Below are 25,989 nucleotides of genomic sequence, written 5' to 3' on the forward strand. Positions count from 1 at the left end.
ATGGAGTTGGCAAGTGTATGGTCTATAATCCAACCACTTGATACTCAAGACTGCCCACTAAGCAACACTCTCCCATAAACTTCCACTTTTCCTGGCCAACAGTGTACAATAAAACCTTATGTCCTAAGAACCTGAACCATGAGATTACTTGTCTCATAGGCTCTCTTGCTAGAGCCAAGGAGCTGCTTTTCTAGGAGACCCTCTTGGAGGAAATATCACCCATGTTTCAAGCAACAGGCACCTAGTTGAGGCTGCTGAGGTTGCCCTGGAAACTAGAACACAGGTACTGTACTGCCAAGGCCTTCAAGCTTCACGAGATCTCATCGTGTGGTCTCTCAGCAACTGTTTTCTTGCAGAGTTATCAAATGAAAACTCAGAATCCTGAAAATCTCAGCTCTAGTTGTTTGAACAAAGGCGTTCCAAGCCTTCAAGGCTGGCTAGATACTTTAAAGCCTCTATCTGTGGAGAGATTATGTGAGAAACGTTTCTAATGGTCAGGACATATAATTTAGAGTGTTTTATATCTTTGCCCCTTCACCCCTGCAGAAACACGAAAAAATATACAAAAATAACCTGCAAATTTGCTCAACTGACATCTGTGTAGATCTGAAATTACAGCTTTTCTTGATCATTTAACTTGGGTTTGTCTTGGAATTGTTGGCCCACAGCACATAGAGAATTTTTTTTAAGGATGAGGCTACATCCAAAGTATCCTTGAGCAAACTCTTCTGTCCTGGGCCCATCAAAGTTAACCACTAACAAACAGGGATTCGGAGACGGCGAAAGAGGAGACACTGTCGGGTTAGTTTATTTTAAATGCCTAGATGTTGGAGAGCCACCTTGTTTTCTCTGATGTCATGGCACAGACCTAGTTTCACCTGTGGCCTGGATGTGCAGAGTCTAATGTACCTACTTTGGTAGTCTGTGCTTCAGCTTTCATAGCAGGCAGTGCTTGGTTTATTACACACCATTGTGCATGGGCAAAGCTACGTTATGGGTGAGCCTGGCATATGATGTTGCATTTTGGGAAAAAAATGCTACTGTCAATTGAGTGCAAGAGACACATGCTATCCAATTCCCTCCATATGCCCTTCTAAAAAGGCAGATGAAAGTGACTGTGATGGGTATGGATATGAGAATCCTGGAGTTGGCAGCTGTTGAATTAAAGAACCACCTTCCTCAAATATCCAGACCCTGTTTCCGCAAACAGGTGGCATTTTACACAGAAAATGATTCTATAATGTGGAATGCTAGTATTGGCTATGGGAACACAAAAGGAACCAGAGAAACTAAATTCTCCCTGTTACTGTCTGCACATCATGGAAACTGCAAATTTTTAATTCGCAATAAGGGAGCTTGGTCTAGTCTATGTCCTATACCCAACAACTGCAATGTGAAAACAGTCAAGCACTCTCCACTCTTCATCCAACCAAATACTTAGGAGGTAAGATCCACTGTATACAAGTGAGCGTAGACAAAGTATGTCTATTCCTGCTAATGCCAGTCACTTAGCCAATCTTTATTTCCTTCTAGGTAGTTCTCAATACATAATCCTACTATGGCATGCCTCAAAATTAAGCTGGTTTTATACCTTACTACTTAGTAGCCATCAGGTTGTAAGCAGCAATAAAAATAGACCCTTTCCTTCTTTAAAATTATTCTGGTCCTATAAAGCATCCTGTGTGCCCTTTTCCTTGGCTGCTGCCTCTTGTCTCCAAATTGCTTGCATTTGAACCCCATAAATGGAAGATGAAGTGGCAATGAGCAGGGGGATAAGGAGAGAAGCTAGAGTGGCTACTCAGGAGAGAAAAAACAGAACACAGAGCTGGCTAACAAAAGAAAGCAGGCACGTAGCAGGCTTCAACACCAGGTAAAATGAGAAGACATGAAATGACAGGATCCTGAGGCTTGGCTAGGCATGGCCTTTCAGGACATCACAAACAGGCATGGCTAGAGTGATGAGAATCCATACTGGGTACAAACAGTGGCCCCAGGTAAAGTCTGTGCTGGATATAAATACATCTGTTCAGCTGGATTTGCCAGCAAAAGTCTTCTATCTACACTTTTGTCTGGTCCATCCGGAAGAGCCACTGTCGCCAAGCCAAAGGGAGCTGCTCAGCTGCCAAATGGAGCTCCTACCCCACCCCTCTCTCAGCAACAGGGGCAAGAGGAGAAGTTCCCAAGGCCTCTGTCAGGCCCAGCCTGGCCCACTGGTCTCTGGCCTGTCCCTTGCCAGAGACTACATGCACTGGGAACAGCCACATTTGCTGGGTTTTTCCACCTCCTCCACAAAGGAAGAGCCATCGCTGCACTCAAAGGTGTATTTTCTGCGCTTGAGACGCAGTCCTACACAGCAGCCTGGTCCCGGGCAGGATCCTCGGCACTCCACCCATGAGACAGGCCGAGTGGTTTGGCAGATGGCATATCCACGCTGGACCTGGTGGAAATCACGCATGGCCTCACCCCGACACTCTGACTCTGGAGGAAACAAAAACAAAGAGGAACCTTAGGCTAGGACAACACCAGAGAAAGCCACTGGAGAGACCCAGGTGACTACTTTTTAAAAACTAGACATTCAAAAATTAGGCATTCTAATACATTTACAATGTGTCAGGAAGGAGAAAAATATCCCTCTGGGACTGACAAATGGGAAAAGACAAATTTGTTTTCTCTCAAAAGTCCTAAGAGATGTGTGAGCATTGCCTTCTTCCAGTGGAGTTGACAATAGAGAACCACTCCAAGCCAGACAAAGGAGAAAGACAATGAAAAAGTATCTTTGCTCTAGGTGTGCTTTATGTTTTTTACTCTTTGAGAACATTGAGACAACAGGACATTTTCCTGTACAGCAGGAAAGGCAGTTGTTAGTTGCTAGGAAATGCATCAGTGGGTGACGGCTTGGCAGAAAAGAACTCCCTTTGCCACCCACAATTGAAATGTCAAGGCTACCAGCTTAGACAAGGGCTTGGATTTCTGGACAGAGAGTGTTTTCTTAGCAGAACGTGCATGAAAAACTACTGTGGGAATGGAGGTGTTTCTGACCTTGGTCACAGAGGTCACCATCAAATCCCCCGTTGCATTCACAGTAGGCTTCTCCTGTGTCTGAGATCTGGCACTGACCATGAACACACTGCAAATTCTTGCAAGGGTTGTGGAGCTCCCCTTGCTGGTTGCACAAGGCCCCCTTGTAGTCCTCCTGGCACTGGCAGCTATAGGAGAGTGGATCCAGGGGTACACAAATGCCATGCACACACCTGTACGTGAAGCAAGATATAAAAGCTGAGTGTAGGTAGATACAAGAGGTTGTTGTTTGGCTAAAACCCACCCACCCCCTTCACATTTTCACTCTCCTTGTATCAGAGGTGCCTGGCAGGTAAGAGCTCTGTAGCTCTTTCTATGTAATCACCCCTTAAAACAGTGGTTCTCAACCTATGGGTCTCCAGGTGTTTTGGCCTACAACTCCCAGAAATCCCAGCCAGTTTACCAATTGTTAGGATTTCTGGGAGTTGAAGGCCAAAACATCTGGGGACTTACAGGTTGAGAACTACTGCCTTAAAAGAACCAGAACTGCTCCCATTTTGGTTTCACAAGCAGCACTAAGGCAAAGCTACGGTATGTTAGAGCCCAGAGGTTTGGAATGCCTTAAGTGTGATGGTCAAGGAGAGTGATGAATAATCTGTCTTCTCCAAAACTCTCATATACCATCCTCTGTGGTAGGTTCCTATGAAAGGGCGACAAGTAGAAGTCACATTGACACCCCAGTTTACTTCATCCTTCAAAGTATTAGCATAATTTATCTAGACACAAACATACAGGTTTTATAAACAGAATAAAGACAAAGCGTTATTGTTTTGCATTCTAACTGCAATGACGCCTTCATATGTGTCCTTACTGAATAAAATACTGTCACCTATCGGCTGAGGTGGGCTTATAAAAAGGTAAATCTGCCCAATGTTCTTGCTATGAGAAGGCATCCATGTGCTGCCTTGTCCTACGTCATCACAAAGCAATACACAGAAGAGGTAAAGCAATACACAGAAGAGGCTCGGGCTGTGGCGCAGGCTCACTGTTGAACAGCTCTTAATCTCAGAAGGTTCTACTTAGTGTTTAATTATGCTCAGAAATAATAATAATAATAATCATCATCATCATCATCATCATTTTACTTATATTCTGCCCTATCTCCCCAAGGGGACTCAGGGCGGATAACAGTACACATACACGGCAAACATTCAATGCCATTTGGACAGACAGGACAGAACAGAACAGACAGAAAGGAGGTATGTTGTCTCAAAGTTCAGTTTCAATGCCTTGGAGGTTGAGTTCGGATTCAGTCACAGGGGGTTGCTGCTGCTCCATTCTCTATGACAAAGAGCCATCAGGACTTCCTCCTTCCACCTTCCTTTTAGTCATCACATTTCTGGTCTTGTTCTTTACGGTGTCGTAAAATACCCCCCCCCCCTAATTAGCGGTACCTAATTTCTCTACTTACAGCTCTAAGCTGTTTTTGAACTGCTTAGGTAAACAGTGAGCTGGGCTTGACAGTTGAGTGCTCACCCTGACCGGGGTTCGTACTGGCCACCTTTCGGTTGGTACTGCTGATGATTTACCAGCTGAGCTAAAGCCCAGCCCGAAAGACATTAGGCTGCCTTAAAACTAAATCAGATGGGTTGTCCATCTAACCCAGCACTATCTATCATGATTAGCAGCAACTGGGGCTGCCACTCTAGATTTTCTGGATGCAGAAAACATGCTTCATTGCTCAGCTAACTTCTCACCCAACACTTGCTATGTCCTCCCCTCCATCCCACAGGTGACACAACAGTGAGAGATACAACCCAGAAAGAAAGGCTAAAGGAGGAGGAGAACTTTAGCTGTCACTTGATGTACTTACTTGTGCCCCTGGCAAGGGTTGCTAATGGGCTGGTCACAATGGGGTCCCACCCAGCCTGGATCACAACGGCAAATAGGGCCATGAGGGGTGTTGGGTTGACAAATGCCATGCAGACAGTAGAGCTTGCGACAAGGCTCACAGCCAGGCACGACGCCTGGCTTCATCTGAGTCTTGGTGAAATCCTGCAGTTCATTGTTGATATACAGGTTGCGGATACAGCCATGGAAGCTGGAACCATTCAGGATCTGCCAGAGGCGGAAGGCAGCAGAGTTCACATCCACAGGCATCCCTAGTGGAAAGAGCCACAGCAGTGAAGGTGAGGGGCAGAAAAAGAGATGGCAATGCATGGGCGGGCAGGAGCCCTGGAGTTCTCAACCTAGAATGCACAAGGGACTGCAAGAGCCAGGGCAGGCGGTTTGGGGAAAGGGGGGCATTTAGTTTGCACATACACCCTTCCCTTTACCTGTCTCTAGGTCTTTTCCTTACTTTGTTGCACATTCTTAATAGGAAAAATAAAAGGAAGTATGTGAAGTGGTCAGAGCAGGGACAGAAAAAGTGTGACCCATACACCCCTGAAACACCCTGGGAGCCAGCCGTGACATGTGCAGAAGACCTCACACACAACATCTTTTAAAAGTGTCCAGGATCACAATATTGCCCTCCTACTTTCCTTACCCTAAACCAGTGGCTCTCAACCTGTGGGTCCCTGGGTGTTTTGGCCTACAACTCCCATAAATCCCAGCCAGTTTACAAGCTGTTAGGATTTCTGGGAGTTGAAAGCCAAAACATCTAGGGACACATCTGCCCTAACCCAAACCAGGAATGTCATCCCTTTACTTCTGGTTTCAGCAGTATCTCTTGCTAGGAGTATCAGATGTTTAAAAAAAAAAAACCAAGCATGCCTCTTCCCTGAGTTGGGAGATCCCATTCAATTATGAAAATCACTGACTGACTGGATGGCACTAACAATCTCTCAATCTGATCCAGGGCTGTTGTAAGGATCAAGAAAAGAACTACGTTCATCACCACATACTCATTGGAGGAAAAGCAATATCCAAGCATTTAAAGTATAGATCAATAAAGGATGTTTCATTTATTACTACCATAGGATTATCCAGTGGAGATATGCACTTTCATAAGAAAAGAGGAAATGGTCCATATTAAGAGTTAAGACTGCAAGGATGGGGCTGTCGACAGAGCAGCCTCTCTTTCCCACTTCAGTGGGAACATCCCTTTTCCTCCCCAAATGAACTGAGTCCAGACTGCAATCATACCTCCAACGTAGAGTGGAGCGTCAGGGTTCAGTGTGTGGACCTTGCCAAAGCCATCCATGGTCATGGGGTCCCCTCCATCAATTGAGAGATTCACCATCCGCTCAAAGGTCACCAGTTCCACTGTATGGAACTGCCCATCATTAATGGTCTCTGCACTGGAAAGGAAGTGAGGAATGTGATGGAAAAGGCTCGTGGCACTCACTCACTAACCCGCCCACCCCAGATTGGCTTGACACCTGTAATCTACAGGCATCCTTCTCCTTTAATATACAAATTCATCATTCACAAATATTCCTGCCTTTTGTTCACCACAGAAATCCATTTTCAACATCTGTATTAAGCTTTAGTGTAAATCACTGCACTACTATCAAAGTTCTAAGTCTTCCCTTTCTCACCCTCCTGGCTCATTTCCTCAAGACAAATATGCTTAAAGTCTAAAGATTACACTGAGGTTGGGGCAGAAATAAAGAGCAGAGAGCTACCTGTAAATGGCAGAACTGGGGTAAGTGCCGGGATCATAGCTGACACGCACGTGCCCTTGGTATAACTCAACTGCCATATGGTCAGTGTCCCCATTATACAAAAGGATTCCATTATCTTCAGCTGTGGATACCTACAGAAAACAAGGAAGCCAGCAAGGAATGGGCAGAGAAGTTAATTCTATGACTCAACTTTCTTCACAAATGGCATAGGGAAGGAAGACAGAAGGCACATGGACCCCCATGGCATGGTGAAGAGGGTGGCAACTCCTACCTGCAAGGTGATGTTGGCACTGGGCCAGTTTTGCAGGTCAGTGAACTGTAGGTATGTGTCCCGGTCCACAAAATTGACGCTCAGCAGCTTCTCACATTTAGGCCCTCCAAAGCCAGGGAGGCATTGGCACAAGGCACGACTGCCAAGCTCCACACAGTTGGCACCATTCTGGCATTCTGCCCTCTCACAGGGGGTAGGCTGGAGGGAGCGATGGGGTGGTATCTCACAGAGCTGACCACTGTGATGAGAAAAACACACAACAAGGCAGAAGTTGGAGAAGGAGGAGAAGGAAAGAACTCTCACAGGCATTACCACAGCATTTCACTGAGACTGGAGCTGAAGTTTATGGCAGCGGGTATCTTTTTTAAGCAATGCACTCCACCTCCCACCTCTGTGTTGTCTGAATCTCCCACTTCAGAGACTGAGTAAAAGAAGTATAGTAATCATACAGATGTGTGTATGCAGCATTCTAGCTCACACTACACAAGTGAACATGGGATGTATGAACATGTCATGGCATACAAATAATGACCTAGCAAAAACCTAAGGAATTTACTTATTCAAAGACATAACCATATTAGTTCGTATGGGTGTATCAAGGGATGTTATGGCTTCACCATTACAACACTGTTGCAACGAGAGCGACTGGTCTTGCAAAACCCTCTTATAGTGCAGAGGCAACGGGGATGTCGGGAGGCGAGAGGCTGACTACCTATGAAAGGCGCGACAACAAGCCTCCTGACTGCTGCTTCTCCTCCTCCTCCCTCCTCCTGAGCAGAGCTGTTCCATGCAGCACCTGGGGCCATCTTTGTGTCTCCATTTTTAGGCCTGTTCCTGGGGTTATTTGGGGTGCTGATTCAGAAAATTGCATTAGATAGACCACATCAGCTCTAGGTTATTAAATATGGTTTTCTGTGGACGAGCAGATAGCGACTACTGGATAGTATATGTTTTGTATCAGAAACTACAGCTGATGTGGTCTATCCAATGCAATTTTCTGAATCAACACCCCAAATAACCAAACCAAATCTAAAGTTGACCAAAAACTGATTCATAACCCTTTTGGTACTAATGTTGGAGAGTGGTCTCTGGTCAAGTGATCCCTGGTCAAAAAAAGGTTGGAAACCACTGTACTACACAGAGGGGTCTACTGCCAGGAAGGTCAGAACAATTTGGAGGAGGGCCTTGACTACACGAGGGTCTCCTTGATAAGAAAAAGGGATTCACACCAGGCTTGCCATTCCCTGGCATAGAAAATCGGAGACAATCTTTAATCTCACAAAATATGGCCCAACCATTCTAAGCCGAATCTCTGTTTTACAATTCTAGTAACAATTCACTGTTCCTTTGGTGATCAGCCATCTTCTAACCCCACTTGTATGGAAAAGGGTTCCTCCTCCAGAGAACAGGGCCAGATGCTAGACTTTGCAGAGCTCAGGTGGAGTGTCACTGATGCAAGCACTTGGCCATGTCCCCATCTGGGACTCATACCTGTAGCCTCCAGCACAGAGGCAGGAATACCCATTTGGCTCGTCAAGGCATTTGGCACTGTTCTGGCATCGGTGATCCAAGCAATCATCATAGTTCATGCTACAGTTATCCCCCATGTAGCCAGGCATGCACTCACACCTGGAAGCAGGGGCAGAAAAGAGACACTCGCTGAGTTCAGGCTCCAAAGAACAGCAAGGCACACATGCTGGGTAAAATCCATGGCCATGCTGCATGCTTCTCCTATCACATTTACAAATCTATTTCCAAGCTCTCCTGTTAATCTTGGGTTTAAATCTTTTCTCTCCAAGTTTCTAATCTACTCACTTGGGTCCCTCAGAGGAGATCCTGCATATGGCCCCATGCTGGCAAGGGTTGAGCTCTGGGGAACAGACATCCACTAGCTGCTCACAGTAAGTTCCTGCAGGGAGGAGACAAAGATAGAGAAAAGGCAGGCTCATGCCCCATGTTCTTCTCTACATCCAGTTATACCAGTTCTGCAAAGTGAGGGAGGGGAAAATAATGACCCATACATGTGTATGACAAAATAAATGAATATAAGCCCCAATTGCCTACTGCTCGGCTGCTCTGAAATACCAAGTATAAAAATCTGCTGATGGCAAGATTTGTTTAAAAGAGAAATGTTTTTGTTAGGAAAATGGATGACACCATTTCATTGATAATTTCAGCAAGTGTTGCTTTTTACCTGGTTACATGACGAGCAACACCCACTTTGCAACAGATATTAAAAATGAAGACGTTCTCTCCAGCTTTCAATCTGACAACTCTCTTACAAGTAATTTACTTTTTGAATTACAACTTCTAGAATCCCCCAGCTAACAGCTCTTAGAACGTTGTCGAAGGCTTTCACGGACTGAATCACTGGGTTGCTGTGAGTATTCTGGGCTGTATGGCCATCTTCCAGAAGCATTCTCTTCTGACTTTTGCCCACATCTATGGCAGGCATCCTCAGAGGACCTCACAACCTCTGAGGATGCCTGCCTTAAATGTGGGTGAAGCATCAGGAGAGAATGCTTCTGGAACATGGCCATACAACCTGGAAAACTCACAGCAACCCAGTTTTTAGAACCTTTTAAAAGTAGACATTTTTTGTAAAAGCCTCAGAACATTTACAGCCTTAGGAACACTAGCTATAAACTAATGAAAGGATGGGAGTTCTGGACTCCCTTGCACTGCAGCTAGACCCATCAGTAAGAAGTCATTTAATGAAACTTGGTCTTTCTGCTAAACTACTCCATCTGAAAATCCAATGATCAGATTAGAATTCATTTTAACTCCATTTCGCTTCTCTCCGAGTTCACTCCATTTAAGACTACTTCATTACCTTCTTTAATCACTGTGTGCTTCTACTATAAATTGAACTCTGGGTTTACTGAGTGCAAAAGCAGTGAATCATAGAATATGCCTGTAATAGTCTGGTGGCAGTGATAGGATCAATATGGCCAAGTAAGTTTCCCTTCCAGAATCTGATTTACTCTACCTGTGTAGAAAGGAAGGCACATGCAGGTGTAATTGGAGGTGCCGGTGATGCAGGTGCCGCCATTCTTGCAGCTGCTGTCATTGCAGCTGTTGGTCTTCAGACTGCAGGTTGGTCCTTCAAATCCATCTATGCAGAAACACCTGATGAAAGAAAAATAAGGGTTAATGATTGGTTGTTCTATTCCAATACTCTGTCTCTTGAACCTTACTCATATAGTCAACTTCCAAAAGGTGTTTGGTACTCACAGGCTCCAAATGCAAGAAAGTCTGAATCTGCATTACACCAATTTACATTTTGGGAGCCCCTGGTGGCGCAGCGAATTAAACCGCTGAGCTGCTGAACTTGCTGACCAAAAGGTTGGCAGTTCGAATCCGGGGAGCAGAGTGAGTTCCTGCTGTTAGCCCCAGCTTCTGCCAACCTAGCAGTTTGAAAACATGCAAATGTGAGTACAGACAGACCTCACAACTTCTGAAGGTGCCTGCCATAGATGTGGGCAAAACGTCAGGAAGAAATGCTTCTGGAAAATGGCCATACAACCTGGAAAACTCATAGCAGCCCAGTGATTCCAGCTATGAAATCCCTCAACAACGTGTTTTATGCATGTTTTATCATTCCAGACTCTGCTGGAATGAAGGGCACAATTATATAGCCGTATATTTATATTATAAAATAAATCTGTATCAGTAATTACATTTGGATGTCCAAGCTAGATGAGTATGTGAGCTCTGTCTACAATTATGCACAAATCATACCAGTAGTGATATATATGTGCTTGCAGATGTATATGGTAGGTAAAAGTTTTCCCTTGACATTAAATCTAGTTGTGTCCGACTCTGGGGGTTGGTGCTCATTTCCATTTCTAAGCTGAAGAGCTGGCGTTGTCCGTAGACACTTCCAAGGTCATGTGGCTGGCATGACTGCATGGAGCGCCGTTATCTTCCCACTGAAGCGGTACCTATTGATATAATCACATTTGTATGTTTTTGAACTGCTAGGTTGGCAGAAGATGGGGCTAAAAGTGGGAGCTCACCCTGCTCCTCGGATTCGAACTGTCAACCTTTCGGTCAGCAAGTTCAGCAGCTCAGTGTTTTATCCCACTACACCACCGGGGGCTCCTAGATGTATATGAGGAACCTGTATATACTTCTCTACCATGTCAATATACCCACGCAGATGTAAACAGATATTATATGGGGTGGGTAGTTTGGACGTCATAAATGAATGCACAGTGTATTTCAAATGCATTCATACTGTCTGCAGTATGTTCAACTCAGAAGAAGAAACAGAGGTAGAAGAACTGGTGATCCTCCTTCACGGGCTGCATATTGAATTACTCTGTGGGCTGAAAGCCCTGCTACCCTTTCCTAGACAGACGGAGATCATGTCCCTGCCTACTACTTTTCCCAAAGGCAGAATCTATAGTGTGGCATGTGCTGGAAGCAGCTTTGTCAACCCCCAAGGGACATTATGTGCTAGCTTTGAAGATGCTGGGTTGTTATGGTGACGGGATGAGAGGCCATTTAGCATCCTGGCAATTTGGGTACACAGACAAGGCTGGGGCCCCATTCTCTCACTATAGTCTGTGGTTTATTTTCAGCTGCTAATTATGATCTGTTTCCCAGAAAGCCGCCTACGCTGTACTCTGAAAAGTGGAGTGGGGAGGCGCCCTGGGAATAGAGGGCCAACCATAAATCAGAACCCCTAAAGACTGGAACAACTGTCAATTCAACACATGTTTCCAGAATCTGCCCTCTTGGATGTCAATCCATATTTATAGAAAGAAATTGGCTATGGCCTTTAGGGTCAGCGCAGGTACTAAAAGGGGATGTTGCTCAGGAGGTAGTGGAGACCAAGGGTGCATTTTTGGACATCATAAACAGCCTTCCACCTACTTTTAACTAATGATCATGGGGAGAGGTTGGTATCTGGATAGAGATATTGGAAGCTGGCAGCCTTGTGGTGAGGCATAGCAGCTGGCTCTTGGCAAGCAATACATCTCAGAGCCACCCCAGGCATGAAGACCTGGACAGACACTACCCAGCAAAGCTGGCTGATGTGTCCCTGAACAGCCACTCACATAAAGCCAACTCCAGCTCCATCATGGGACAGGCATGTCCCGCCATTCTCACACGGTCTGCTGGAGCAACTGTCAACAGAGAACTCGCAGTTTCTTCCCTGAAAGAAATGAAAATTAGGAAGCAGTCACTCCTCAAAAAATCAAATGATAATAAAACAACAGGGTAAGACAGAGATGAGTGAAATAAACCCCAAAAGCTGTTTTGCCAACTTTAGGCCTAATCAGTTGAAACAGTATATTTATTTAATTTATATTCTGCTTTGATCCCAATATGTGACCCGAGATAGCTATGTCTCTTTTCCCTTCATTCTGTTAGTTACAGGTTGGGTTTGATGTCAATGAAAAGTGTTCCTAACTGTATCTGAGTTCTTGACATTGTTGTCTTTTTTGGGCCATGTACTCTACCCAAAGATATGGTCTTCAAAAGTCAAACAAAGCCCTTCTCTTTTGTTAGTGACCCTGCTAAGATCTTCCTCTCCAGATACATCAAGCTTCTCACCTTGTACTTGTTGGGGCAGGCACATTGGTAGGAATCCAGTGGATCTTGCTGGCAAGTGCCCTTGTTCTGGCAGGGATTGGAGAGGCAGGGGTTGCACTTGGCCTGGATGGCTACTGGGGGAGGTGCTGCGTACAAGTGGAGAGGAGCCATCATATAAACAGGAATGAAGAACTAAAGCCACATAATTACTATGAGTTAATCACTAGGAGTGAATTTTACAGCTTCCTGGTTAGATAGGGGAGAAAGAGGCACCCAATATAACCTCCAGCCCAATAGTAGATACAGGCAATTCCCAAGTTATAAACAAGATAGATTCTGTAGATTTGTTCATAAACTGAATTTGTATGTGAGTCAGAACAGGTACCTTTTTAAGTATAAGTCCAGTCAAAAATATTTTTTAAGTTAGATAGCTTAGGTTATCCCTGAACCAGGGAGCCCCCGGTGGCACAGTGGGTAAACCCTTGTGCTGGCAGGACTGATGACTTGAAGGTCGGGGTGCTGACCTGAAGGTTGCCAGTTTGAATCCAACCCAGGGAGAGCGTGGATGAGCTCCCTCTGTCAGCTCCAGCTCCATGCAGGGACATGAGAAAATGCAGGGACATGAGAAATGCAGGGACATGAGAAACTATATTCCAATTTAGAAAGAATCTGAGGAGACTGAAGCTAAATCTACACTGCAGAAGTATAGCAGATTGTCACCACCTTAACTGGAGCCCCTGATGGTGCATTGGGTTAAACCCTTGTGCCGGCAGAACTGATGACTTGAAGGTTGGGTTGGTGACCTGAAGGTTGCTGGTTCGAATCCAACCCTGGGAGAGCGCGGATGAGCTCCCTCTATCAACTCTCATATCATGCGGGGATATGAGAGAAGCCTCCCACAAGGATGGTAAAAACATTAAAACATCCGGGTGTCCCCTGGGCAACAGTCTTGCAGATGGCCAATTCTCTCACACCAGAAGCGACTTGCAGTTTCTCAAGTCGCTCCTGACACACACAAAAAAAATAAAAATCCCTGAACCATTTCTGTTCCTGTCTGTGCTTCTGTCCAGAAGATTTCACCTGACTTTCTGTCCCTTTGAGAATTGGATTTTGAAAATGTTGAGTTGTTGTGGAGACAAAGATTGGTGATAAAGCTTCAATGGAGACATCTTTTTCCCATGATAACTCTTACGGGAATGAGTTTCCTTTCCTAGGGGTAAATTTCCTCTCACTTCCTGTTGTCTCACCCCCATCCTTAACTATGAGTCATATGTAAGTCAGATGTCTTGAACTTGGGGATTGCCCGTACACACTTGTCTTCCTGATCTCTCTCCAGATCTTTCTGGGACCTTAACACAAAGGGCTGAATGTAATATCAGTGGCACATCTGCAGATATGGTCACAACAACATGAGGAAGTGTATTAAGGGGTTGCAGCATTAGGAAGGTTGAGAACCACTGGTGTACAGGGTAGCATGGGACCTAAAGGACTGTGGTTTGGGTAATGGATGTTCTGTGAAATGGGTGCTTGCTTATGCCACATTTGCCCCTGACTCCAGTCACTTACCTTGGCACTCAAACTTTTTGGCTGGAGTGGTGAGCAGCAGTTTACCTTCCATGTCAGTAGGGCCAGCACAACGGGCAATGCCAGGCTCTTTGTAGCCAGTTTTGACCCAACCTGAGAGCCAACGCATGTGACAATCACAGTACAGAGGGTTGGCACCAATGGCTCTGTGGAGAAGGAAGAATCACATTTTCTATACAACTATTGAAGGTGTGGGTGCCTCCTTCTTGACACTCAGGTTGCCTCCAGAGGCCTTAAAACTGATTTCTAGATGTTTAGTTTTAGGTTCTGAATCCGCCCACACATGCAGCAGGGTTGTTTTATTCTAAGATACACACACTCTCTCTCTTAGTTTTCTTTTCCCTTATAGGGCTGATTCACACATCCAACTGTAGCATCTCATTATTCAATGCTAAGATGTATGTATTGCCTCAGCTGAATGCAATCTGCACTATCCCTCCTTTGAGGTTAGAGACACTAAACACACCACATGTATTATGTTTGGTTGCCTGTTCCCTTTAAAACATTTTAAAATGTATGCAAACCATTTCAAATGTATGCAAACTGAAATTGACCTCACTTGGAATACACCCAACTTGGGGGGGGGGGGGGGGGAGAGAATCAACTGTCTGGCAGCCAAATGCCAGAATCAATGGCAGGAAAAACAGATTGTCCCCAAATTCACTTTTCCTTGCCTGGATTAGCCTTTCTAACTGGGCCTGTTGTGGAGCCATATAATTAGAGCTTTAGGGTGCTTGCCAAGGGCAATTTCTTCTGTAGCAGAGAAAAGAAACCAAGCATAGTTACTCTCTTAATAAAGGTATTTTTTCCACAGCTATATAGACATGAAGAGCTAGCAGAACCTGAAGGGCAGAGTTAGGAAATGTACTATTTAGAGAGCAACTTCCAGCGAATGGGCTGTAGGAGCTGTGATTTAAGAAATAATCTTCCCAAGCTCTGTCTAAGGACCTTGCTTAACATCTGTTACCACCTCAGCCAAGGCTGCTTGCCTTCAAAATGGAAATAGACTCCTGCCTACCATCATCTTCTAAACAGCTGAATAAGCAACAGAAAACAAATGGATGCTCCATAGTTTATACCAGTGGTTCTCAACCTGTGGGTCCCCAGATGTTTTGGCCTTCAACTCCCAGAAATCCCAGCCAGTTTACCAGATGTTCGGATTTCTGGGAGTTGAAGGCCAAAACATCTAGGGACCCACAGGTAGAGAACCAGTGGTTTATACCCTCCAGCTACAGACCTACAGAGCATTGGGAAGCCCCGAGGTGGGAGTAATGGGTTCCCATTCTGATGAAAGTACTCACAGGTGAGACAGAGAGGTGACATCAGCAAAGATCCCTTCAGGGAGCATAGAGACATCATTTCCATGGAGAGACCTGAATATAAATGTAAGCAACAGGGGACAGGGGGTGGTTACATTGGTTCCTTTAGTTAGAATCTTTGCAAAATTAGTGTGAGAAAAAGCATAATCATCCCAAAATTTGCAGAGGATCTTGGGGTCTGTAGACATCATTAAGAGCCTGTGGATCCCTTATTGCTTCTCTGACAATTAAAAGTATTGGTCTATGGACCAGATGATGTAGAACAATGGTTCTCGACCTGTGGTTCCCAGAAGTTTTTGGCCTACAACTCCCAGAAATCCTAGCCAGTTTACCAGCTGTTAGGATTTCTGGGAGTTGAAGGCCAAAAACATCTGGGGACCCCAGGTTGAGAACCACTGGCGTAGAATAATATTGCGAAGGGATATGAGATAGTTTAGTTTTCCTTCAGCAACCCTTTACCACCAAGCTAGAGCTTGAGCCCAAAGAAGTGAGAACATAATGGGGAAAATAGTGTAAAGAGAAGAAGGAATATGGGGCAGCCATTCTTTGGGGCATAATTTGGTTGCGGCACACAGAAATACAAGGTACCTACAGCAGCCGTAGCGAACGGAGACCCTCAAAGGCCAATGGTGGGATACACTGTAGTGCATTGTAGCTGAGAATCCTGAGTGATCATAGAGAGAGGAAGGGACAAGTTAGATCATCACATATTCTTTAAAAGCATCTCTCACACCTTGTCTAACATGGCTGTCTGTATCACTTCCCTTCAGTACTGTTAATTTCAATATTCCCTACTGGGCAATGAGGCACAGTCTGCTTCAGGGTTTTGACTGGAATCCAGTCTTGTCATTGTTGACATCACATCCATTTTGAGAATGAAGCATTATTTGGCATGAGTGTAAAATCAGAACAAAGGACATACAAGGACTGCTAGCCAATTAAATGTTTTATTACAAAATCTCTCCTATTCTAATCAGTGAAAATTAACTACAGGCTGAGCATCCCTTAACCAGAATTCCAAAATCCAAAATATTCCAAATGGCTGGCTGAGATAGTGGCACCTTTGCTTTCAGAGGTTCAGTGTACTCAAACTTTATTTTGCCTTCAGCGTGTGTGTATAATTTGTACATGAAACATAAATGAACTTTGTGTTTAGATTTGGGTCCATCTCCAAGGTATCTCATTATGTATGTACATGCAAATACAAGTAATCAAAAAACAAAAACCCAAAATCTAAATCACTTCTAGTTCCAGGAATTTCAGATAAAGGATACTCAATGGTGCTGTCCCTGCTTTAGCCCCCATTCAACAGGAAGCAGCCACCGTGATTGACAGGGGTCTATCTTCTTGTCATTTGGAAAGCAGCTGACTGTCATTTCCACTTCCTCTCATGACTGATCTCCAGGGAAACAAGATCCCTGTCTCAATTTTGCCTCACACTGGAGTGGAAACCATTTGCATGAAAGAGGAAAGGGAATATCTGTAAACTGCTTCTCACTCAACAGCAGAACAGACCACCATTGGCTGCAATGACCACTGCCTGGTAAGTGGGGAGTTGGGGACTTTCATAGTACTGAAAATGGAAGCTACATAAAGATTATGAAGATGTAACAGCAATATCCAGATCATGAATTTGCAAGTGCCCCAAAGCATTCTGGCCAATGTCTTAAATATTTTGCCTGGGTGTTATCACCAGGATCTTCTGGTCCAGCATGAAAGCATGGAACTTTGAATCTGAACCCCAAAATTAGTAGCATAGGAAACATGGGGAGTCGGGAGACAAGCTAACTCCTCTGGTTATGTGACATTTTTAGAATTTTAAAGTCAATATTAGGATGGGAACTGAAAAATATGCAAGAATGTAAATCTCTATGGTGGCATAATGACTTACAGACAAATACATGGATTTGTTTCTAGATTTTGGGATATTTTGCACACTCTTTTTAAAGGCTGGATAGTATCTGCCATTTTAAAAAGCCTTTGCTCCCCTAAAGTCCCATAATCAAGGCCTCTTCTGCAAGCTGCCCTCCTTTCTGATATGTCATTTAGATACGGCTTTAGACACACTCACAAGGTGGTGAGCTGGCTCATGTTGGTGAAAGATGAGTTGCTCAGAGAGCTGATCTTGTTGTTGCTGAGATCCCTGTAAGACACAAGTACCAGTACGACTCTAATATCATTCTTAATTCATTCATTCTTCAGCATCATATTGTATTCACCACACTTCCCATGCCAGACACACATAGAATATTAGCATCAGAGTTAGCACACCTATCAAAAATGCATTGTCTTCAGCAACCTGCATGTGCAGAAAACAATTTGGTGTTCAACTAATTTCTCTAAATCCCTTCTTGGTTTGTTCATTCCTGCTGGAAAGTTGTCTTGATGAACAGAGTCATGAAGGGAGAGGGGGATCTAATCATCCATATGCTTTGAAGATAAGGGAAGATCACAAGGAAATCAGAGATTACGCTTAAAGCTTGGAAAGTGTATCTTCTTGGACCACAATTTGTAGAATCTCCCAACTGGGATCTTAGGAATTTCAGCCCCAAAATAACATGTCCAAACTCTGTTTTCTGCTCATGAGGTGACTCACAGAATCAGTGCTCTTTAGAGCAGGAAAGTCAAAGCTGCATTTCACCATCTGGTATATTAAATAAACTGTTGGGATCGCTATGGAGTTCCTCAAGAATAAGGTAAAATCACAGAAATGAAGAAATCCAAGTGAGATAAAGGGCAGTGAAGCAAAATTGGCGTGGAGAATCACAGAATTGGAAGAGAGCACAAGGGCCATCCAGTCCAAACCCCTGCCATGCAGGAATACCCAGTTAAAGAACTCCTAACTGATGGTCATGCAGCCTCTGTTTAAAAATATCTAGAGAAGGAGACTTCACCACACTCCGAGCAGCATATTCCACTGTCAATGAGCTCTTACTGTAAGGAAGTCCCCCCCCCCTAATGTTTAGGTGGATCACTATAAAACCAAGCCTGTTGTAACACTTAGGAACAACAAGGGCATGTGATCTCGGCAGTAGCTACTTAAGGAACTCAGCTAGGCTAGAAGACACTTTGAGAAGGGTCTAATTTTCTCACTGCCTTTGGCTAAATAAACCACATCCTATTCAGACTGACCCAACTTTCTCAGTTGTGAGGGTGTGTCAGTTTCAGCCTTCTTTGGAAATCTGCTTCTAGAGCCTAGAAGGTTGCAATCTAAAAATATTTCCCAGTAAATAAGCTCTTTTCCTTAAGCCTCTTACTCTTCTGTGGGCTACACAGGGAGCACCTGCACACACTCTTATTTTTAACACAGTTCAGAAGGGCTCCCATGCTCTTCTTGATGCAGCTCAGAGGAGATCAAAAGATTTTGCCATCTTGCATGCTAGCTCTCTGGGCCATCTTAAAGGCTCACCTGATTCAATAAAGTAACCCACATTTTCATAAAAGGGTTTTTTGTTTTGTGTTTTGGCATGTTATTGGCAAGAAACAAGTCAGAGACCTGGCATTTGGCTGTATTGTGCAGACTGGCCTTCTGCTCATGATATTCAGATTCCTTGGCTGGGGAAGCTGCTGCAGTGGCAGTGGATCCACTCTAGATTTTAGTACCGTTCTACTCACAATTGTTATGAGTTAAGCAGGAGTATAGCCAGTATTAACCATGGAGCAGCACCAGTAGATATTCTTATTTATCTCAGGACAGTAGGAGGAATGACAATAACTACTAGGGTGCAATCTACCAGCCACCCTGCTTCAAAAATTTGACAACGATGAAGCATGGATGCCTAGAAAGTTGCTGAAAAAAACAGACATGATGCTCCATTTCTTTCCATTTCTCGTATCTTTAAGAGAAGTCATGATAAATTCACTCACAGACGTCCTTACCATTTGCTTCTCAGATACTTACACCAGCTGAAGATAACGGAAAGTGGAGAGCTGTCCAGGGACCAAGGTGAATTGGTTGCCATCAAGGTAGCTGCAAGAGCAAGGATGCATCAGACATCGCAGAAGCAACACAAAATAAAACTCAGAGAAGTAGTGGTTAAAGTCCAGGCTTTAGCACAGCAGGTTAATCACCAAGCTGCAATAAACCTTGACAGCTGGAAGGTTGAGAGTTCAAAGCCCGGGTCAGGGTGAGCTCCTAACCTTTAGCCTGGCTTCTGTCTACCTAGCAGTTCGAAAACAAATGTGAGTAGATAAATAGGAACTGCATTAAAGCGAGGAGGTATTTAGGCTTGGTGTTTGATCGGAAAAAAAGGAGGAATTTTCGAACAAAGAAAGCTCTTCGGCAGGGAGATACAGCAACAGCACCCTCTGGTGGCCAGAACCGAGCACTGCCTCCAAAGATGCCAAAAGATAGGAAAGCCTATATATACCTCTATCTGTTGTTTGTCTTCTCATTGTTATAATCGGCATTGAATGTTTGCCGAATATGTGTTCTGTGATCCACCCTGAGCTCCCCTCGAGGTGAGCAGGGTGGAATATTAATAGTGCAAATAAATACATAAATGACAATGGTACCCAAAAAAGTATCAAAAATGTAAGAACTGTAAGTACAGAAATGCAGAGTGTTCCTGTTGTTCTGTTAGTTGAGTCAACAAGTGAAGAATCATCTAAATGTGTTGTACAGGCAAACTTCTAGTAATGTGAAGGGGTGGCATCATTTATTTATTTATTTATTTCCAACATTTATATCCCGCCCTTCTCTCCCAAAGGGACTCAGAGCAGCTTATAACAATGAGAGTAATTCGATGCCTACACAAAATCAAAATTACACCGCACATAAAATCAATTAAAACTATTAAATACAATATAAAATATATCCATGGACATATATTGTTCTGCCCAAGATTCAAAACCTGAAACAATGCTACCTTTTCCCATTCCAGTGTCCCAGTTAAGGGCATGATCGATGTAATGCTATGGAACAAGAGAATGGTCAAATCCCTTTCACTTGCCATAGACATATTTTCTAAGGATAAAAAGATATCATCAGAATACAATAGCAATTTGGATTTGGAGCCTACCTACCCACAGATGGTGGTGGGACACATAACAATGGCACTGTTGTAAGGTAATGGGTTTCTTCCAAAATACTCAAGGGCTGAAGCTGTGTGTATTTCCCATGGCAGCTCCCTCCATGCCCCTTCCCCAGAATTATCAGGGTTCTGCCAGCATTACTCACAGTTCAGTGACGTTCTTGGGTATCCCTTTGGGGAGAGCTTTCAGGTGTTTGTTGCTGCAGCGGACAACAGTGTCTAAGCAAGTGCATTCCTGCGGGCATTGAGGACGCGGGAAGCAGCTGGTCTCCTCTTGGCCTGCCAAGGGTCAAACCAAAGGGTTTGCAATAGAAAGAGAAAGTGAAATATGAATCTTGATTATCCCCAATCTCTCCAGGAAAACTTAGATCTTGGTCTACCAATATATCACTATATAAAGTGCCTTACATCTTTCAAAAGGGTCAGAGGCATTGGGAGTACTTAAGAGTTGGGAATATTAATCATTTGGTGAGATGAATTCACTGCAAATAAAAATATAGCTCTTAATTAGAGAGGGTGTGAAAGGTCTCTCTGACATCTGTGTCCTCCTTATCGATTTACATGAGGATCTTCTGTAGAAGCACTTTGAAAAAGCCAAGCAGCTGTTAAATTTATTGTTCTGAACAGTTACCATGCCCCCATCTTCCACAGATCATACTATATTGAACACCATTATTTAAATCAGATTCAATGACCTAACATGACTTGTCAAATTGTAAAGTAACACTAAATATTTCCTGCGCCTGGGGCCCCTTCCACACAACTGAATAAAATCCCACATTTTCTGCTTTGAACTGGAATATATGACAGTGTGGACTCACATAACCCAGTTCAAAGCAGATATTGTGGAATTTTCTGCCTTGATATTTTGGATTATATGGTTGTATGGAAGGGCCCTGGGACACTATATTTAGTTTAGTGTTCAAAGAATTGATTAAATTGTCTCTCACAACTCTTTAGAACAGGACACAGAAGAATCATACACATGTTTGGAAAATCTGGCTGGAGGATTCAGGGAGCTTTACTTGAAAAAGTAATTTTTCCAAACATGACTGCCCACACCATTATATCAACACAGGCAGTCTTCTTTGCCCTTCACCATGATTTAGTTGTTGGAAATAGCAACCAACCAAGACTTTCACTATTTATTTGTTAATGTATATATTTGCTAACCTGTATTCTATGTATATGTTGATTTGCCAGTTAGACTGTACCTCTTTGGTGTGGGAGGGGTTATAGACATGTGTTTGTACTGAGCATGTTCAGACTCAGGACCCCATTTTGCATCAGACTTCAGTGGAGGCGGATGCATGTTGCTGTTTGGACTTCAGTAGAGAAGTATGACTTATGGACTTCAATGAGTATAACTATACCTAAAGACTATGGACTATTGATTAAGAATGATGCCCTGTGTATTCAACACAGAGAGAACTACACCCTATCTCTAAATTAACTTAAATAAGAAATGTGCCTGTATGGTGAATTAATACAAGATGTTTGTGAGTAAACAAAGTGAGTATGTTATTTTTCAAAGAAGACTGTTTCTTATCTCTTGAGTACATATTTTAAACTAAGAGGTTTAAGGGAGTGTATATCTTTTTGGGCAATTACAATTACAATTAGAACTTCAAAGAAACAATCATCCTCTGCTAACCAAATATATTTTTGTGGTGGCATGTCTTTGTCCTTGGCAGTTCAAAGACATAGTTCTTCAGTTTAACAGCCTAGTTACCTGTGTGCCATTACATGAATGCTTGTGAATATCACTTGTTTAAAGGGTTGACTTCTAACAGTGTCATGCTTTTCTTGACTAGTGGTTTTCGAAAGATGGTCTCCACATGTTCATGGAGATTCACATTTGCCACACGGATATAACATTTTTCCTTTTCAATAAGGTTATGATTGCAATTTATTTTCAAAGGGATATGTGCTCAGAGACTGGGTGCAGTTATTTCCAAAATTAGTTGCGCTTCTCTTCAAACAGGTCAACTGAACAGTGTGAGGAAAGCTGTTTCCAAGTATTAATACATTTTGCATGTTTGAAAGCTTGGAGTATATCATTATACAAAGGGTGGGCAACCCTTTGTGGAGTCTTGGTGTCAATTTTCTTCTTGTGCCCATCTGAGAACATATCAAAATACCTTCTTTTTCATCCATATCACAGTCAAAATGGTGATATGTCATTTCTAGTTACCACTGTAGCTAAGATATGAATGAGGGCGAACAAGAATTCAGAAATTCTGGGTGGGTTCCCCCCCCCCCCATATTTGAAGACTTTACATATAATTTTAGATCAATTTTCACTTGAAAATAATGCAGAAAAAGGGGTTGAAAATTTGGCTGGCTGGCTGGAGGCTTTCGGAGCTACAGAACATGTGGTCCATGGGCCAAACCCTTCTCACCCCTGCTTTATACCACTTGCATAAATGGGCAGTGTACATGTTGAAAAGTCACTCTCATACACCCACTCCAATGCTAATGAATAAATGAATGTGGGACTGACATCCCTTTTTAGCAATTAAACATTGTAAGTCTGAAAATGCAGTGCCAGAACAGAAAGTCTATTGTCTTTATACCATTGTAACAACCTACATCCCCCCTATAACTTATGCTTTAAGCTGTACATTCCCCAGGATAGTGATTTCTGAGCTGCCAGAGAGAGACAGAGAGAGTGTGTGTGCATGCTGAGCCTCCTTCCTAGTTCTGGATTTGCTGAGATCTCCCTGCTCTCCAGCAACTCACAAATGGCCATTGAGGGGTTCTGCAACTTAAAAGTTAATGGGTTTTTTTGGCCGGGGGGGGGGGGGGGGCGTTAATTCTGCCACTGTAGTTAGGTTTACCAATGTAGGATCTCAGTCTGGGTGCTTTGTGTGCCTCCAATCCGCTACTGGTTTAAATTTACAGTAGAATAGTGCTAGATAGAGAAAGCTGATTCAGGGCTAAGCTAGAAGCTTTATGGCTAAAGAGGGATTTGAACCTGATTTAAGCACAACATGCTCCCACACTATATTACACTGGCTTGATAGCAGAAACTAGGACTTGTACAAGTCTGTATAAGAGACATTAGGAGTGGAATTGCAAAACTGGTTTGCCTTTTTGCTCCCCCAACAAAAAACCGAGCGCCTGTGAGTTACCTTCCTCACACCTGAAGTCGGGGAAGGCAACATCTTGCAGTGGGATTTGACGCAAGAAATCAGGATTGTGGCAGCGTGGATTCCCTGTCACAATCTTCCTCTTGCGAAGCCAGTCACCCAGCCAGGCCAGGCGGCAATTGCAATTGAAAGGGTTAGCCAGCAGGTTCCTAGATGGGAGAGGAACAGTGTCAGTGGTGTTGTGTGTTTTCAAGTTGTTTCTGAGGCATGGCAAACCTATCATGGGACTTTCTTGGAAAGAAATTTTTCAGAGAGGGTTTGCCACTGCCCTCTTCTGGGGCTGAATTAGTGTGACTTGCCCAAGTTCACCTAGTGGGTTTCTAATTTTAGCCATGGGACAGAGCTGGAAGTGAATGGCACCATAGAATCAATAATAATATGGAAATCCCACAACCTCTGAGAATGCCTGCCATAGATGTGAGCAAAACATCAGGAGAGAATGCTTCTGAAACATGGCCATACAGCCCAGAAAACTCACATCAACCCTGTGATTCCAACCATGAAAGCCTTCGGCAACACAATATCAGGGATAGATCCAGGGGGATCAGGGACCTTTTACAACCGAGCTACTTGAAGTGAGGGTCTGTGGATCTGTGGGGGTCTGCTAGTCCAAACAAGGTCTTTCCATGAAACTTTGAGAACATGGTAATAATATAGTACAAATATCATACAGATCCCGGGAGGGGGGGGGGGGGGAATTCTCATCTCATCAGGTAGTATGAAAGGTACTGCTTTACAAAATGCCCTCTGCTGCCTGTACATTTACATGGAGAAAGAAGCAGCAAACTGCAAAATGCTATTTTAAATATCTCACAATGCTTGCAGAGTAGTGTCATATTTGACACTACACATTTTTAAAAAAATGAAGACAATGATTTTTTTTCCGTGTCCGGAGCAACTTGAGAAACTGCAGGTCGCTTCTGGTGTGAGAGAATTGGCCATCTGCAAGGCTGTTGCTCAGGGGATGCCTGGATGTTTGATGTTTTACCATCCTTGTAGGAGGCTTCTCTCATGTCCCTGCCTGCGGAGCTGGACCTGACAGAGGGAGCTCACCCGCTCTCCCCAAATTCGAACTGTTGACCTGTCGGTCAGCAGTCCTGCCGGCACAAGGGTTAAACCCATTATGCCACTGGGGGCTCCAAGACAATGATGCTTGGGCCTGAAACCATCTGCAGATTCTAGTAGTACTAACAGCCGAGACCAGTTCACCATGCCAGATATATCCAAGCAAATTACAGAAAACAGAGCTGGAGCTTTGAGTGAAAATGCCAGCAAATTTCAAGAATATTATCATATTAACAAGGAAGAGAGGTCTGTGCACATGGATATATTTGCTCTAGTTAAGTTCCACCTCCACAAAACTCACAGAGTAGAGAGGGATTGCAGCGTGTCAAAGGCACCCGGTGAAATAGTGCTGATCTGATTGTCATACAAAGAGAGAAGGCGCACATTTCGCAGCCCTGTGAAGCTGTCGTTGTGGATGCAGTTGATGCGGTTGTTCCTCAGCATCCTGAAAGAAGAAGCAGAGGGAATAGTTGCTATAATCTACTGATAACCCACTTCTATTATCTCATGATTTATTTCTCATCCACGTAGGGGAAACTTACAATGTCCGTAGCCCCTCAAGTCCCCGAAACATGGAGCTGCGCACTGAATCCAGTTGGTTAGCCGTCAGGTGTAACTCACTGACAGAGGCAGCCCCTTCGAAGGCCCCATCCTCAATCTCAGACACTTTGTTGTTGCTCAGATTTCTGTGAAAGCCACGAACAAGAAGTCAAGAGCAGAATGCAGCAGCAGGAAAACAGGTTTCTCATAACAGATCACATCCTACAAATGAGTGCTTTGCCTCAATACAGAGGAATGAAGAGCAGATATAGCACTTTTAACAAATGCCATTCATATAATTTACTTAGTTCTCAATGAACCTTTCATAGATTACCCTTCCACCTGCTTTGAAAGTTTCTCATGCTTTAAGACTTGAACCTGAGGCGTTAAGCAAATTATATCTCTAAAACTGTTTGTCTGTTTGCTTTCAGAGTCCATACATACTTATGTTTGTCTCATCCATGAAAGAATTATTGTTGTTGCGTGCCTTCAACCAAGTCTGAATCTATCAGAAAGTTTTCTTTTCAAAACTTGCCCAGAAGAGATTTGCCATTGGCTTCCTCTGAAGCTGAAGGTGTGTAACTTGATGGGCTTCATGGCTGAGTTTGAATCAAAATACTTGAAGTTTTTGGAATGCTACTGATCTATCTGCTTTGTAGAGTTGGGCCCAGATCCCGTTTAATCTGTTTCTTTTGTGTATTCTTACCGTTCTGTCCATTCAGATGAGCAGTGAAAGAGCAGTGAAATTTAAAAAAAGGGAGGGAATGGTAGCACTTTGGTCGGCTGATTTTTGGTGCACCAGCTGTAGGCCCTGGCTGGCAGGGCCTACAGCAG

At 43.8% G+C, this 25,989-nt stretch overlaps 1 protein-coding gene across 2 annotated transcripts in view; it reads right to left on the minus strand.

The window, feature by feature from the left end:
- Window positions 1-785: 785 nt before the first annotated feature.
- slit1 (slit guidance ligand 1) overlaps window positions 786-25,989 on the minus strand; it is a 181,307-nt gene continuing 156,103 nt past the window's right edge. The window contains exons 18-37 of one of the 2 annotated variants that reach the window (XM_003224243.4): window positions 25,158-25,301; window positions 24,917-25,060; window positions 23,533-23,699; window positions 20,545-20,677; window positions 19,267-19,335; window positions 17,437-17,508; window positions 15,958-16,029; window positions 15,348-15,419; window positions 14,029-14,192; window positions 12,484-12,608; window positions 11,985-12,082; window positions 9,908-10,047; window positions 8,734-8,827; window positions 8,410-8,547; window positions 6,919-7,156; window positions 6,648-6,778; window positions 6,166-6,320; window positions 4,892-5,180; window positions 3,040-3,251; window positions 786-2,478 (exon numbers count right to left, since the gene is read on the minus strand). In XM_003224243.4, the coding sequence (XP_003224291.1) occupies window positions 2,240-2,478; window positions 3,040-3,251; window positions 4,892-5,180; window positions 6,166-6,320; window positions 6,648-6,778; window positions 6,919-7,156; window positions 8,410-8,547; window positions 8,734-8,827; window positions 9,908-10,047; window positions 11,985-12,082; window positions 12,484-12,608; window positions 14,029-14,192; window positions 15,348-15,419; window positions 15,958-16,029; window positions 17,437-17,508; window positions 19,267-19,335; window positions 20,545-20,677; window positions 23,533-23,699; window positions 24,917-25,060; window positions 25,158-25,301 (2,896 nt within the window). In that variant the 3' untranslated portion in view covers window positions 786-2,239. The remainder of the gene's footprint in view (window positions 2,479-3,039; window positions 3,252-4,891; window positions 5,181-6,165; window positions 6,321-6,647; window positions 6,779-6,918; window positions 7,157-8,409; window positions 8,548-8,733; window positions 8,828-9,907; window positions 10,048-11,984; window positions 12,083-12,483; window positions 12,609-14,028; window positions 14,193-15,347; window positions 15,420-15,957; window positions 16,030-17,436; window positions 17,509-19,266; window positions 19,336-20,544; window positions 20,678-23,532; window positions 23,700-24,916; window positions 25,061-25,157; window positions 25,302-25,989) is intronic. The other variant, XM_008116073.3, reaches the window with a different exon arrangement.

The sequence above is a fragment of the Anolis carolinensis genome, chromosome 3 (assembly GCF_035594765.1).
Source record: "Anolis carolinensis isolate JA03-04 chromosome 3, rAnoCar3.1.pri, whole genome shotgun sequence".
In the NCBI taxonomy this organism is placed as follows: domain Eukaryota; kingdom Metazoa; phylum Chordata; class Lepidosauria; order Squamata; family Dactyloidae; genus Anolis; species Anolis carolinensis.